Source organism: Phytophthora infestans, genomic scaffold (genome assembly GCF_000142945.1).
Source record: "Phytophthora infestans T30-4 supercont1.15 genomic scaffold, whole genome shotgun sequence".
In the NCBI taxonomy this organism is placed as follows: Eukaryota; Oomycota; class Peronosporomycetes; order Peronosporales; family Peronosporaceae; genus Phytophthora; species Phytophthora infestans.
The window spans coordinates 2,216,668-2,231,795 of NW_003303744.1; the positions used below are offsets into that span (position 1 = coordinate 2,216,668).

Sequence of the window (15,128 nt, forward strand, 5' to 3'; positions counted from 1 at the left end):
GGACAGGGTGGAAGGCGGTATGTACGGAATTTCCTCGAATTAAAAATCATGTATACATGCGAAAATTGTAATGTACCCGTGTTGTACCAGTAGATGACGGTTTGGACGCAAACATTGCGACAAACTGCCGTCTGTGCATTGCACAAGGCTGCGCAAGTGGGCTTGCATTACTATTTACCCTCGGAAGTCTACCTTTATAAACAAGCTAAAAGTGAGCAGATGGTTTCGAACAATCGTATGCCGTACTGTGTGCTGGCATTGTCAACACACAGTACGGCATATGGTTGCCAACTTGGCAGCGCCTCATACAAAGTATCCTTAGTACCTACACTGTAGATTTCTACAGGTACATGTATACACAGCAGTGATGTGAGGGCAGCAATTGCAGATTCTCAAAAGGAAATAGGAAGCTACTACAAGTAGTAAGAATACCTATTGCTCGTCTTGTCAAGGGTAGCTGTATTTGAACGAGTTCGATGGGGAAAAACAGCATTTTAGGCGTGATCTGGACGCCAAGAAGTGAAGTCGATAAAAAAACATAAGCAACTGTCAATTGTTTGAAAACTTCGCTCTACATTTGTCGCTCCCCAAATACATGCGGCGTACGGTCGTAAAGCCTGTAAATTTGCTACACGTACCATCTATGCTATGTTTACAGGCACATGGCGGTAAACGTATCAAACGTTTGTTACCGTATTAATAGTACTGTTTTCAATTCAGTACATGTACATGCGGAGATGCATTTAATACTACAGTGCACTGTCCATAGGTACTACTTTAAAGTATGGATACGTTCTGTATCCATACCGGTACAGTACCGTACTATTAATACCTCTTCAATTGATTTGTCCAGTGTCTTGTAGCTTTGAGCTAAGGTGTTTCCTATATGTCAGAGTGCCGGTAGTATTTATCAAGCGACGTTAAATATTAATGAGTCAACTTGTGCTTATACATGCATCGGAAGTTAAATAATTAGCCACGAGACTGCTACAGTCTTTGCCTAGCGGAGACGTCTGGTTGCCTTCTTGACGGTAAATGGTGATGTACACCCTTATAAAAAAAAACGAGCCTGTACATGTAATCTGAACTGTATTTTTTGGTCGAGCTGTGTTATAGGCTCACACATCACTCTGCATCTCTTCCATTCTGCAATCTGCCTCCTCCAGCACAGTCCAGTCCACAAGCATGAATATTCGCAGTCTCTTCATCGCTACTATCGCAGCGATTGCTGCGGGCGAAGCTCAATCCAAGGTCATTCCGTACGACACTCTGCAGCCATTTCCCCAACCGATTCCTACCACTGACGCTCAAAAGGCAATTCTCAAATACAAGCCTCAACTTAAGGTTGAGGAGGGATGTCACCCGTACCCCGCAGTCCAGAGGAACGGTGACATTAGCAGCGGTCTCAGATGGAGTGGTCCCGAGGACATCGGATGCAAGGGCTCGTCTTTGGGCTCTCAAATCTACGCTCGCTCAAAATTGTTCAAGGACAAGTGGGCTGTCATGTACACTTGGTACTTTCCGAAGGGCCGTGCACCGATCCCGGGTCTACGCTCCTCCGGCCACCGCCACGGCTGGGAATACGCAGTCGTGTGGCTGGACAGACTCGACGCAAACAGCTCGACTATCCTGGGCACGTCTCTGTCGGCTGCTGTTGGTTGGGCGAAGGAGTCCCCTACTCCAAAGGAGTACCTGGATGGTCACAGTTTGAAGGTCGCGTACTACTTTAACGACGATTTCAGCAACACCGCCGTGAAGTACACACAGGATGGTGGTGCGTTCCAAGACCTCATCCAATGGGACCAACTCTCGGACCCCGCTCGGGCCTCTCTGATCAACACAGATTGGGACGAGACGCTTTTTAATGTGGCTCGTGTGAAGATGCCGATGAAGGATGGCGTGTTCGAGGAGAAGCTCTCTGGTGCGTACCCATTTTAATACGGTGCGCCAGTGCGAGCACCTGGAGACTGAAATACATGTAGTTACTATCGCGGGATCCTTAACCTGTACAGGGCCACGTGAGTGAGTAGCACGTAAAGGGTGCAGTCGCCGTAAACCACATAAATCAAAATACTTGCTCATAATACAGGTGGAGAGAGTGTGCACTCATACAAAAATACACTTCGAAGCACTATGCGAGATGAAGTAAATGCAACAGCGATACCTCAATAGAAAAAAATGCTCTGTCCAGTAGCTTCTATAATAATAGTAATGCTACACAATCATGGCTTCGGAGAGAGGGAATGTTATACTACTCTGTTCCATACGCAACGAGCGACCGCACAAAAATAAATTATATCATTGGCTATTATTAGGCTAAGAATAGAGATTTGCTATTTTCTAATTTGTGGCTACCAGCTACATGTACATAATACGTGTCAGCTGTGCAGATAAGCATGATGTGCTGCCGTCTGATCGCTCTAACGGCAGGCACAACAAATGTTGATGTTGTCAACATCGCTATCAAATACCAGCCAGCTACAGACAACGACGGTGAAACTCAACCCCCAGTAGACATGCATTTTCAAGTCATTTTTAGAAAAGCCAACAAGACAAAAAAACTCGACCCCTTTCGTGGTATCACCTGAGATTGGTCAAAATTAAACCGACCCAACAGTTTATTAAAAGTCGAAAAAACAATTTAAACAAACACCGTAAAAAAGCAAAAACATGTATTATTTTGCTCTACACCATCACGACAGGGTGTTTTGGGATTGCTTTTTCAAAGCTTTTAATAACACATTCCGTAGATATGTTTTCCCACGCTCTAATTGTGCGTGTTACGGCAGCCAGACGCTTTTCCTTCGCGGTTCTTGTAACTGTTACCTTCTCTCGTAGCCATTCAGCTGTCAACTTTTTCTTTAGTGGCCCCATAACGCCCACGTCAAGGGGCTGACTCACAGAGGTGCTGTTAGCAGGCCCGGGGACCACAATTGCAGAGGTCTTCTCCGCCACAACGCTCTGACCGGCTTCGGAAATATGCGAGTCAAAATTGTCCAGCAAGAGGATTGACGGGGCATCAATCTCGTACTTTAGCAAGTTCAAAACGTACGTTTGCCACACTGTGGCGTCCATCCAGCCATTTTCTTGGACGGTGTACACGTGGCCTGCAGGATACGTCGGAAGTTCATCCGTCTCCACAGTCCCGCCCGGCATTCCTCGTAGTATAAACAGTATTGGTAGTTTTTTTCCTAAAATATAAATAGGTTAGTTTAAACATAATAAAATCATTAAATCATTAAACAAAACTTACCATCCGCTCTAATGGTGAGAACTGCAGTGAGTCTACCAGAGTTTTTCTGCGTGTGCTTCACTTTAGCGGAGCCACGACGGCCTTCGAGGGCCCAAATCTTGTGGGGTGGGGTGTCAAAATATATTGCTGTCTCGTCGACATTGTATATGGCGGATTGCTGGAAGTGAGAATGCTGTTTCCAAAACTCTACGGCAAAGTTCAAATGGATTTCTTGTAGTGCATCTTCATCCTTTTTAGTAAACTGCGGTTTCTGAACAGAAAACCATGGCTATAACATTAAGAAAAATATGAAAGCTATAAATATTGATTAAAAACACAAATAAAATAGGATAAATTGCTAAAACGTTTGATTAAACCAACATATTGGAAAACGAGATGCTTACCGAGCTGCAAACCGCTGGCACATACGCATCAACGCGCTCAATGCGCGCTCAGGAGATGATTTATCGGCTAAATACTGCTCCAGCCAAGCCCCCTGCTCCATCTTCATATACTCGATCATGCCTCCAGTACACAAATACTATATATACACGTTAGAATCTGCAATAAATAATATAACAAAACAAATTTACCTCTTCATCCCGACGGACGTCTTTCATGAAGGTGACCAATTCGTGCTCAAATGTGATTTTAGTCTTTGCGCCTTGTCCTTTTGTCGTTCTGCTAGTTTGAGGTCCCTTATACTCAAACAGCAGTTTTGCCTTCTTTCTCCAGCCCTTCAACATACCTAATGGAATATTAAGCGCCCGAGCGGTAGGTTTACATCCCTCCAGAGCCACCCGCTCGAGCGCTTCCCGTCTCTGCTTGACGGTGTAGCTGTTCTGCCGACGACGTTCGTCCATCACTTCGCAGAAACAGCAATAGCGTGATTGTTTAAACGGCGCCAGCATGGCGTGCTGTCCAGCAATATATTTGAAAGTATATTATTGGCTAAAATTACAAATAACATTTTTACTTGAGTTTAAAGTTGCACTGTAAGGGGGGTCGAGTTTTTGTGGGGGGTTGAGTTTCACCGTCGTTGTCTGTAAGTCGCCCGATATGAACGTACTCGACTTGGGTCTGTTTAACTTGCTACAGTCGGCTTAATACCGCACACCAACGTACAAGATCGATGCTTTAATTGCGGAAGCTGAAAAAACTTACTGTGATCTATCTAGTAGGACTATAGATAAGTGCTTTTTGACAGCACAAAAAATACCAGAATCTGTCATTGCGTGTGCCAGGAGACACTTAAAAAAATATGAAGGGCCACCAACTCAAAATTAGTATCTTTTATTTTATGATGAGCTCTTTTCTACACACCTTGTTTTATTTATGAGAGTGGGTATCTTGCCCGACTGGGGTTGCTCTTCCCCCTACGCATCCCTTTCTCTTACCGAGCTGGTTCATCCGTACAACAGTATACATCGTATAGCGCCGTGAGCCACACAATTCGTTAACGGGGAGAGCGTGAGCGACAAACATGGATCTCCGCACGCGCGCAGCGCAAAAGCGCTCTCTTACTCATTCAGCTGAGTGGGAGTCCGACGAGAGCGAGAGTAATAGCTCGGATGCGCCTCCTGATGACGTCTGGGCGCCTTCCCCCGTCGTGAGTGATCTTGGTACGACACATATTCCGTTGGAGCCAGTGAGCTGCTCCGATCCGCCGGAATCCACCAGCAGCACAAGCGAAGGTGGTAGCTCCGTCCGCGTACTCGCCTTGACGCCTACGAAGGTTGCGTTTCCCTCCTGGGAGGTGTTTGAAGATTATCTGGCGGTATATCAAGCACAGACGTTCCAGGCACATGTATTATATAGCTGTGTATACACGTTTTGGCTGACATGCACTATGAATTTTTCTGTTAATTTTCAGGGTGAGGACAAATACCACTGTGGCAGAGCGCAACGCACGGATCGACCGCATCAAGTCGAAGGGGGAAAAACTTCCTGACGAGTGGGTGCAATACGCAAAGACCTTTGTTTGCACCTATTCCGGAAAAATTTGAGTCCCAGGCCTTGAGCAAGAGACCCCGGCAGGAGTCTAGGATGAAAGGATGCAATGCCCAGGTAAAGTGAATGATCGGGCTCGGTCGGGCTTGGTCGGGTTCGTTCGATCGGGATTGAGACTGGTCTGGTCGGGATGGAAATCTGAATGAGGTCTTAACACTCTCTATGTGATTGATTATGTGTAGATAAATGTTTGTGTTCAGGTGGTGGATTCTGAGAAGATGATCCTCGTTGTGAGGATAACGAGATGTCGACTGGAACACAATCATCGGCTTTCGGACCATTCGTTTACAGCACATCCAACAAATCGTCTTGTGCTGAATGAGGATGCTTTACAGACAGTGGATGTACTTCGACAGGCTGGTGCTAAGAAGTCGAGTATCATGAAGTACATTACGGAAACCTCGGACAGCAACCCGACTTCGCAGGATGTCCACAATCTTATTCGTAAGTTGAAGGCTCGGGAATTACGAGATGGACCGAGCACTAGTGAAAAGGTTGAAGAAGTGGATGAAGCAATTTGGTGACCGCCCTGGTAATGTTAGTCGGATTTTCCTCGACGATGTAAATCAGAAGGTAACTGGTGTGAATAATTTGGGTTAAATTGAAAAGATGAAAACTTAACTCTATGTTTATCGTGTTTTGAACATACAGAAAGTGGCGACCTGCATCACCCTGCAGATGAATCATATGAGGACTCTGTTCGAGCAGTTTCCTGAAGTTCTTTTGATTGACGCCACCCACGGAACGAATCGGTCTAAGTACAAGGTCTTTTCGTTTATGGCTCATGACACGTTTGGCAAGGGGCAGTTCGTCCAGCACGCTTTGCTTCAAAACGAGCGGTACACTGCCTTACTGACGGCGCTGGAGGAATTCAAAGTTAATAATCCAGCGTGGAAAAGGCTGCAGTGTATTCTTGTGGATAAGGATTTCACGGAGATTTCAGTATTGGAAGAAGCTTTTTCTGGAGTGACTATTTTGCTCTGCCAATTTCACGTACTGAAATACCTACGTGAAGAGGTTGCCTCGGCTGATTATGGATTTTCGAAGACCCAGAAGGAGAAACTTGGGGGTGCGATGAGCTTACTGGTGTACGCAAAGACGGAAGCAAAATACGAGAAGCATTTGCGGTACATGGTCCGCCTCGCGTCAATTGGCTACTACGTCCTAACGTCTAATGCGCCGGAGCCAACTGGGAGTGAACCGAACTTAGACGACCGTCAATCGGGGTCAGTCGGGGGTGAGTCTGGCACAGTTGGGCATGCGAAATCGGGTACAGACCGGACGCCAACGAGAGAACCCGTTCGATGCGGCGAAGAACACCCATTTGTGGCGTACTTCCGCCGGAATTGGGACAATTGCCGTGAGATGTGGTCTGCGTATAAGCGCCAAAATACGGTGACACTCGGAAATAACACAAACAACAGGCTGGAAGCCTCATGGAAGCAATTGAAAGCGTGGGTGGATTCTTTCATGGCTGTCGATGAGTCTATGGTGTAGTATCAAACGCTACAAGAAAAATTGTTCATCGGTGAAGTGACGAAGAACGTGAACGTACAGCACCCAAATAACGATGACGAAATGACCTGGCGGGCAAATAGTGTGAGCGCACACGCCTGTGATCTTATTGACGGGCTGTATTATTTTGCCCTCGAACGAGCGGCATATACCTTCTCTGAGCGGCTGCCCGGTGTGTACTTGATAAAGAGTACGTGCAAGGATATCGATGCACTGGATGAGGTCGACACTGAATACTCCGTTACAAAGTGCGACTGGACGTGCTCTTGCCTGTTCATGTGCACGCGATTGCTGCCATGCCGCCACGTATTTTATCTCCGCAAAGCCTTGGACCAAGAAGCTGTTATTCCGACCCTCACGCTAAACAAGAGATGGCTAATATCTACCGTGCGGTCGGCAATTGAAAACAACGGTACCAGTAATCACGTCTCTACACCGAAGCCGGTTGAAGTGAATAATGTTCTGCCTGCTCGAAATCGACCTTGGGATTCAAATCGCAAGTATAGAAAAGCCTTACCTATTGCATCCGAAATTTGCGACACTATGGCTGGACTGGGTATGACACGGTATCAAGAGGCCATGCAGTACCTTCAAGAAGTGGCAGGTCGTTTCAAGAGAGGGGAATTCGAAGATCCTACCCGAGCCGTGGGCGAGCCCGATCCGGAGGAGCTTTCACCAGACACATCTGTACCAGCCACATGCGTTTCAGAGCCAGACAAGGAAGTCACAGCTTTTGCAACGGCTAGAGAGGAGGATAATCACATATCAAACTTGTCAGAGCGGTCTGGTCCGTCGGGGCAGTCGGGTCAGTCGGATGCGTCGGGTCGGTCGAGCCGGACGGGCCATTGTGGAGAGCTTGAAGAGTCTACACAAACGATTGAATCGAGCGGTATAGGCAATGAGAGCTCACGTAGAAATTGTGGAGCTTTACTAATTAACGATGAAACTCCATCAAACGCGCCCCTAGAGGTAGCTACAGAGGACACGCCGTTTGAAATCGCAAGTCCTCCGAGGTCACGAGGAGGGCCAAAGTTAACCCCCAAATCCAAGAAAGCAGCCCGCAAAAACGCTGTTGATATGGCGAAAGAAGACTCGGAACTTTACGCGGCAAATTTAAGCCTTGCCACAGTTGAAAGTGTGTTATCTATCGGCGCTACATACGAATCCGCGGCTGCTGTTCTCACAAAGTTCAGGATGGTTGACACAAGCTTCAAGTTTAAGGCGCCTACAGCTCGAACCGTATCCGGCCTACCACCAACGAAGCTATTATACAATCGGACTCTATAACGAGAGCTTTACGTCCCTAACAAATTCGAACATGCAGTGGAAAAGTCGCAAAACTGCAAGCAAAATACAAAGGACTACGCGAACAGGATGTGGTGCTGGATATTGCTGGGATTGGTTTGTATTCAACAAGAACGGTGAGTATCATGAAGAAATGGCATATATCTACAAAATCCATTAAACTTATCGAGAGAGGTCTGAGTTGGGCGGAGAGTATTGATTTCGATGTCACCATGCCGCAGTCGTTTAAAGTCAGAGAGCAGTCCATTCTTCCAGCAAAACTGAAGGCTATCCCCCTGTTGTCATCAAATGGATGCATTTTGTCGTTGTACACAATCGTTTTAGCTCATGCTAACCTTTCCTTAATGTGAGTTAAGGCGGAAATACTGGACCTCATTGGGAAAACTCAACTAAGCGACGATACTATGGGCTTTGTTATGTCCTCGCTCTTCGAGTCCAAAGCCAGTATTATAACTCTGGATACAAATGTGATCGGTCCAATAGAACATGGTGCTGTCTCAGTCCCGATGACGGTATTCGCGGATATGTTCAAGAACTTGTCGAAGGAGAAAATTCTGATCCCTGTATGCTGCAACAAGAACCATTGGTGTGGTATTATGGTGGATGTGGAGCGCACAGAGGCAATCGTGTACGACCCAATGGATTCTACATACATGGTTGGAGTCCGAGCACTTACTGAGAAGATAGTGACCCAGCTGTCAAATTTCGCCCCACGACAGTATCGTGTCTCTCCCTATCGTGGAAATCTAGGTGTTCAGGTCGACAGTTTTAACTGCGGGATGTATGTCTTGCTGGCGTTTGAAGTGTTTGCCGGGGCCGACGGACTGAGCTACCTGAACAGAAAGGGACTACAGTATTTGCGCTATCGATACCTCTGTATTTGCGCGTAAGCCTAACAAGTTAGCAATCGTTTTACTTTAGAAAAACGTTTTTGAGTGCTAAGTTGGATCCGCTGTGAACTGAGTGCATTGAATGCTTTGCGCTCTTCGTCAGATTCAGAGTCTTAATATCCGAGTATACGCGCTGGACACGTATACTTGGAGTGCGTTTCCTTTGATTGCACAGCTCGACCTTTATCTAGTCGGGGTCAATCTGGCATCCGTCGGGTTGGGTCGGGAAATGTAGCCTGACTCTTTCACATCTAGTCGGGCTAGATAACGAGTGCCTTTATTTATTTTCACCTTTTGCGAGATCTAAAATTTGTCAGATTATAAATACATAGATGTAATTGGGCAAAAGCGTTTTTCAGGCAAACGCGGCACAGACAGCAGCTTTTGAAGAACTATTTTCACATCTTGTAAAACCGTAACAAAATCGATCGCTTCTGAAAACCTCAGCAATTTTCCAACACTGGGAAGCCCACTGCGAAACCAGACGTCCACCCCGTCAAAACGAATGACGCTCTTTTGCTCTGTACTTCGTTGTTGTTTGACTATAGTCTACCAAAAAATACTGCTTTATAGAGCTAAGGCAGGGCTTTCCGTAGTGGGCTCGTTTAGCTAAATCACACCATTAGTTTAGCAAATATGTCAGCAAAGGAGAAGTGTTAGATTTGAGATGGAACAGAGTGGTACCATAGTATTTTTGATGACGCATGTGATGCACGAGTTTTCCGTAGGAGGGGGGGGGAGGGCGGTTCTTTTATCGAGCTGCTGTACATGCACCCACTCCGTGATTCAAAGCGCTTGGCTTCCACGATCGAAAGTCATTTATAATTTTTGTCCGTTGAAGACCGACGACCACTAGGTCGACCAAAATACCTGCTGCATGTTTTATCCTTGCAAATCTGAAATCAAAAACAGCTCTGGATTTTTCCAGCAAAAACTAAGTATAAATAACTTATTTAAAATAAGCGGATGCGCTCTTCTATTTGAAACAGTTCAATAGCAGCCGGGTGTACAGTGAGTGGTATTCGTCTGTGTTATGTTGCGTGAGTCAAGTTTATTTATACCGGTACACTAATGAATGTTTTTTGTTTAGTTTTACTTTGTGGTGTACATGTATTACAGAAGTCCCCCTGATTAAGCGACAACGCATCCAAAGCACCTTGTTTTGCAGGATAGCACCTAAGCTTTGTTTTGACTTGGGATTTGTAAGAGCAGCCGGGAGGGATTACCCGGCTTTCCTGTGGAAAGGCATTATATTATGTAAGAGGTCGTTACCAGCCGCGCTTCGCTTGGCTGGGGCTCGCTTCGCTCGCGAATAATAGATTCTCTCACCTGGGAAGTGCAATGCGCGGCTCGCTGGTGAGCTCGGCGCTGGTCCTGCGTCCGCAAATACCGCGCGGGTTTGCTGCGGCTACGCGACCTCGCACCCGCTCGCCTTAGTTGGCGCCATAGCTGCGTCGCCCCGCCCCGAAAGGTGCTATTGTGCGTTTCAGCGTGTTGCACACCGTTTCAAACGGTGGTATTGCTTTAGCTTGCACCTCATATACATGTACCCCTTTACATCGGATCACATTGATTGAAGGGGAGGTTTGTAAAGAAGTGACGCCAAGAGCCTCTCGATGGGTGTTGTGGGGACTGGGTTTCAGGACAAGAACAATGATTGTCTAAAACAGACTCATGACAAAGACGCGAAGGCAGAGACCGACGTGCACTTTTGCAAGGACAGCCTCGTCGAAGGATCATCAGGTATACAAGTTAAAAAGTTTAATTTTGGCATGATACGCAGTTACCTGCCCAGAGGAAACCTGTTCTTCACCCATACGAGGGTCGTGCAAAACATGCATCGTACTGGTATTTCCGAGACTTACACTTCGTAAATATCGAGGCAGATCGATCACGCGACAAACTGTGGAAACTCCGCCCAGTTATCGACAAGCTGCAGCAGCGGTTTCGGTCTGGATGAACTCTTCCTGCTGTTTTTCCTTCGACGAAGGGGTGCTTTCATCCACTTCCAGGCGCAACACTACTCGCATTTTATACATACCGGTATTACCAATCATAATGCTTACGGGGCGCTGGCTTCAGCGTCACGATGTTTACGAAAAAATGGACGGACACAAGAGTGTGTCGAGTTTAGTGTTCATTGTAGAAGCTAATTTACTACAAGTTATCCACTCTTCAATTTATCATCGTGAGTGCTAGTTACATTACAACACGAACTTTTACTGTACAAAGTAAATATAAAAACTAAACTTGAAAGCTATCTTCAACTAACATTCCAAAGGAGATGAAATCGATTTAATACATGCAGTATACCCAACGGTGTACAGTTTTATCTTAACGCTATAAGGTGTTCTTAAATAATTACATACTGTACAGAAGCCCCCCTGGCTAAGCGTAGGGGGCCGTCAGATAAACTTTCATTGGCAAATCACAGTGATATTGTGCTTTGTCCAAGGTACAAATTCACCACCTTATGGCTACATTTCACCCTTGCAAACTTTCATATATATGGCGTCCATAAGATCTGTCGCGGGGCAAAATTTATTAATAGTTATTGTACTCGGCACAAGTCCTTGGACCAGAATGTAGCCATCTGCTATGAGGATTTAATAACCCAGACGAGTTAGATATAAGGGGTACAATCGGGTGTAGATTATAAAAATGTGGTCAGAATTAGCTGATTCGCAGTCGTTTTTGCGCCACAAGACTATCCAAAAAACTCTTTCCAGATGCCTTAGGTGTACGGGAAACGGGTTGCCTTTGAGGCGGTCATTTGATTGGGCAACTCCCAAAAGCACATGGATTTGCACAAGAAAGTACGCAGAAGCATATCCGATTACGATTGTAAATATTTGAGTGCAAGGAAAAACCAAATACTTATTTAAACATTTAAACAGGCACCTTATCTTCCACAGCCATGAGTTTGTTTTCTGCCGATTCACGGGCAATAGCAGCGGTGTCGGCCAGAATAAGCCGTTTTTTACCTACCACATAATGAAAGTCGAGCTCGTTGAGCACCCGTTGCATTGTTCGAAGCTGCAGAACTACATTAGTCTTGTTCTTGTCGGCGACCTCTAAAATGATTTTTTGAGCTGAATCGGGTTGTCCCAGTCTGTTTTGAGTGTCGACGAACGTTTGAATCACTGGTTTCAGCTCTGCTGGGTCGTATTCACGCTTCATTCCGCGCTGAGTAGGCTTTGGCTTCACATATAACATATAAAATAAAAGAGGTTAGCATTAAGTAGCTGATAAGAAACATATTGCTGATGTGCACCTCAAACTTGGTCTCATTGTCGGCTCTGTAGGTGCTCATCACTATCTGTAGACACGCAGCAACCAGGTCCCGGGTTCGCTGCCCTCTGAAGAGGCCATCTTCCTTGGCCTTGGACATGAAGTCAAAGCACCTTACTACGTAATCCTTCTGGCCTGGCGTCAGCTCTTGCTGCGAGATGCTTGGCTCGGACATGTTGGTAAATAGCTCACTAGATGCACGAGATGCCAAGGAACATTAACGTAGGCTCCTTTTTCTATTTTGGTGCCAACTCGAGGAGTTTTTTTCGCCATTTGAAATCTATTCCTAATGGTGATTGGCTAAAGCTGCATCCACAAAAACGCTAGGTAGTCCTTGAGATTAGGCCAAAACAAAGAGTGTCCAAATACTTTTGTAGCGCAGTGCACACAAATTTTGTGTACACTGCGCTACAAACAGATACAAAACGTGCAGCGGAGTGCATTTAGATATAAAATGTGTAAAGTGCAATTAATGCACTTTACACGTTTTGTATCCAAGCTTTTGAGCCTCCCAGTTTGTAAAGACCGATTAAACCGCTCAATGCTACTTCATGTCATGATTTACAATAGATGTTGCCTTGTTTTAGTATACGAATTTCCGCGTTGAGCTTTTCCTTTTGTAAAGCAGCTGAGAAAGCAATGTCCACTCTGCTTGAATGGTCAACATCAATGCAACGACCTTAGTAGGAGCTCACCTTGCTCACATTTTAAGACTCATACTAGGCTCACATCTCTAGGGCATATTTCTTCCCTTGTGGCTTCTCGGGTTGCTTCCGGGATTTATTAAAGTGTTGTTCTTCAGTGAGAAGTATCTGTAATACTAAGTCAATCGACTGAGAGGTTTTTCATGCAATAGTGTTATTGGCCTTTCTTAGCAGTTGTATGTGCATGTCAATCGAATTCTGTGGAGAGACTTGTACGGCAGAGGCTTAAATAAATGTTTATATTTGCTTGCCTTGCGATATCACCCTGATAATTCTGCTACTTCTCTTTTTGTTTTGCATGTTTAAGCCGGCTTTTGTTTTCAAATTAAAATTAGGCAGAGCCTCAAGACTGTGTTGTTTCTTTTATCAATACTATATCAAAGCTTATGCAGTGTTTGCATGTTAGTTACAGTAACTCCATCGGTGCAATTTCATTTGTAGGAGCACAACTTGCTCGCAAATAAAGCGCAGGCTCACACACTCACATACTTGGGTATAATATCTCCGTTGTGACCTCCGAGTTTGTTTTTCTCGCTGTGTAAATTGCTATTTTCAGCAGCGCTAGCGACAAGTGTGTCGTTCCAAATCAATTGACAGACGAGTTGGTGCACCTAATTGCAAGTGTGAGTCTGTATTGAACATATTCTCTTTTTCTTACTGCAGTGCAAATAATTGAAGACGAAACAGTCTTTACACGTGGAGTTTATTTCACGTTGAGCTGGAATATTTGCACTAGACTTTTATTAACATGTAAGGTTGTTTCAGCCTATTTTAGTCGTGTAGTTTGTCTAATCAACCATCTTGATACGCATCGGAGATGGCTACATTGACAGTCTCCCACATCGAGGAAGCGTTATGAGAGTTGGTTGACACCTTTAAAAGATTGATTTGAGCGGTCTCAACAGTTATTTACTGTTGGAATGCTGGAAAATTTTAGGTGTATGGTTTATTTGCATTTCGATTTTTTTCTTACATGTTTCGCTGTGATTTGGCCAATCAGTAAAAAAAATTTCATAAAGAAAAACTGTTAGCCTTACATGTGAACCTGTTACTTTTGTTCGTGGTAAAAGATCATTGGCCATCATTCTTCTTTTACTCAATAACACAAGCCTTTTCTCCTTCAATACTCAAATTTCCCTGTAAGAATCTTTACACGTGAATAGCTTCACGGTGTTCTCCGCTGTCCTAACTCCTCTGCGAATCCCCCTACTCCAACAGGTTGTGCGCTCAACGCTTCTTGGACATGCGGCTCACCGGACAAATAGGATATAAAGGTTGACGCCACGAGCTAAAGCAACTTCGCCATGAGGCGGTGATACCCACCTGCGCCTGCCTGAGTGCTGTAGCGCGGCACGTGTACTGCATATGCCGCGCTTCGCCGGCCGCAATGCCGAGCTATAAGGCCATGAAGTCCACTTACGTAAGCCACTGTGCTGTAGCGCTGCACGAGACAACTATTCTGAGCTATACCAGATATTGCCGAGCTACTTTGTCATGTTGCTGTCTAAACTAGCCATTAAGCTACTACACGGCGCATCAAACGTGCCGCATACTCAGCCCGCCACAGGCGGGGCCGCTAGGGACTGAAATGTCCACGACAATGAGCTTGTACTACTACAAAAGGTACTACTACAAAAGCGAGCTACTGGGCCGCTCCAAATACAGGCTAAAAGCGAATCCCAAAAAACATTTGAGGCAAGCCAATGAACCACTGCTTTAGTGTAACAAACTGGCCCCTTGTCGGAGGAAGAGGAGAACGAAGAGAGTCTTGGGGCTGGCAGGGAGAAAGCAAAGTGTGCTGGTCTCCCCGACCAACTGCCCTCAACCAAACAGTTGGTTGGGTGTAGGATAATGCGTCCTAAGACACGTCCTAAACTGTCCTATTTGTCCTAAATTTTACAGGGAGATTTTGGAGATGTGTCCTAAAAAGCGACTAATCCTTCGTTACAGAATATTATAATTTGTGTCCTCCAGATTGTCCTAAACCTCAAATATTAACTTTTTCCGGACTATCTACGTAAATTTACGTAAGAGTTACTTAAAACTCACATTGGCTTTACTTATTGTCCTGGGGCACACCAACCATTTCTGAATCTCCACTACTGCAGCCAAGCATCATGGACCATTGCGGCTACTCCTTCTGCAGCTAGGGCGCTCGCCTATCTGGCCTCTGCTGCCACC

General features: G+C 45.5%; 1 protein-coding gene across 1 annotated transcript; it reads left to right on the forward strand.

Annotated features, from left to right (window-relative positions):
- Nucleotides 1–1,185: 1,185 nt before the first annotated feature.
- Nucleotides 1,186–1,967, forward strand: PITG_09716 (NPP1-like protein; the record flags this gene model as incomplete). The annotated part of the gene is made up of 1 exon (XM_002903274.1): nt 1,186–1,967. One exon carries the CDS (start codon nt 1,186–1,188, stop codon nt 1,936–1,938), a length of 753 nt encoding a protein of 250 aa, XP_002903320.1.
- Nucleotides 1,968–15,128: the final 13,161 nt, after the last annotated feature.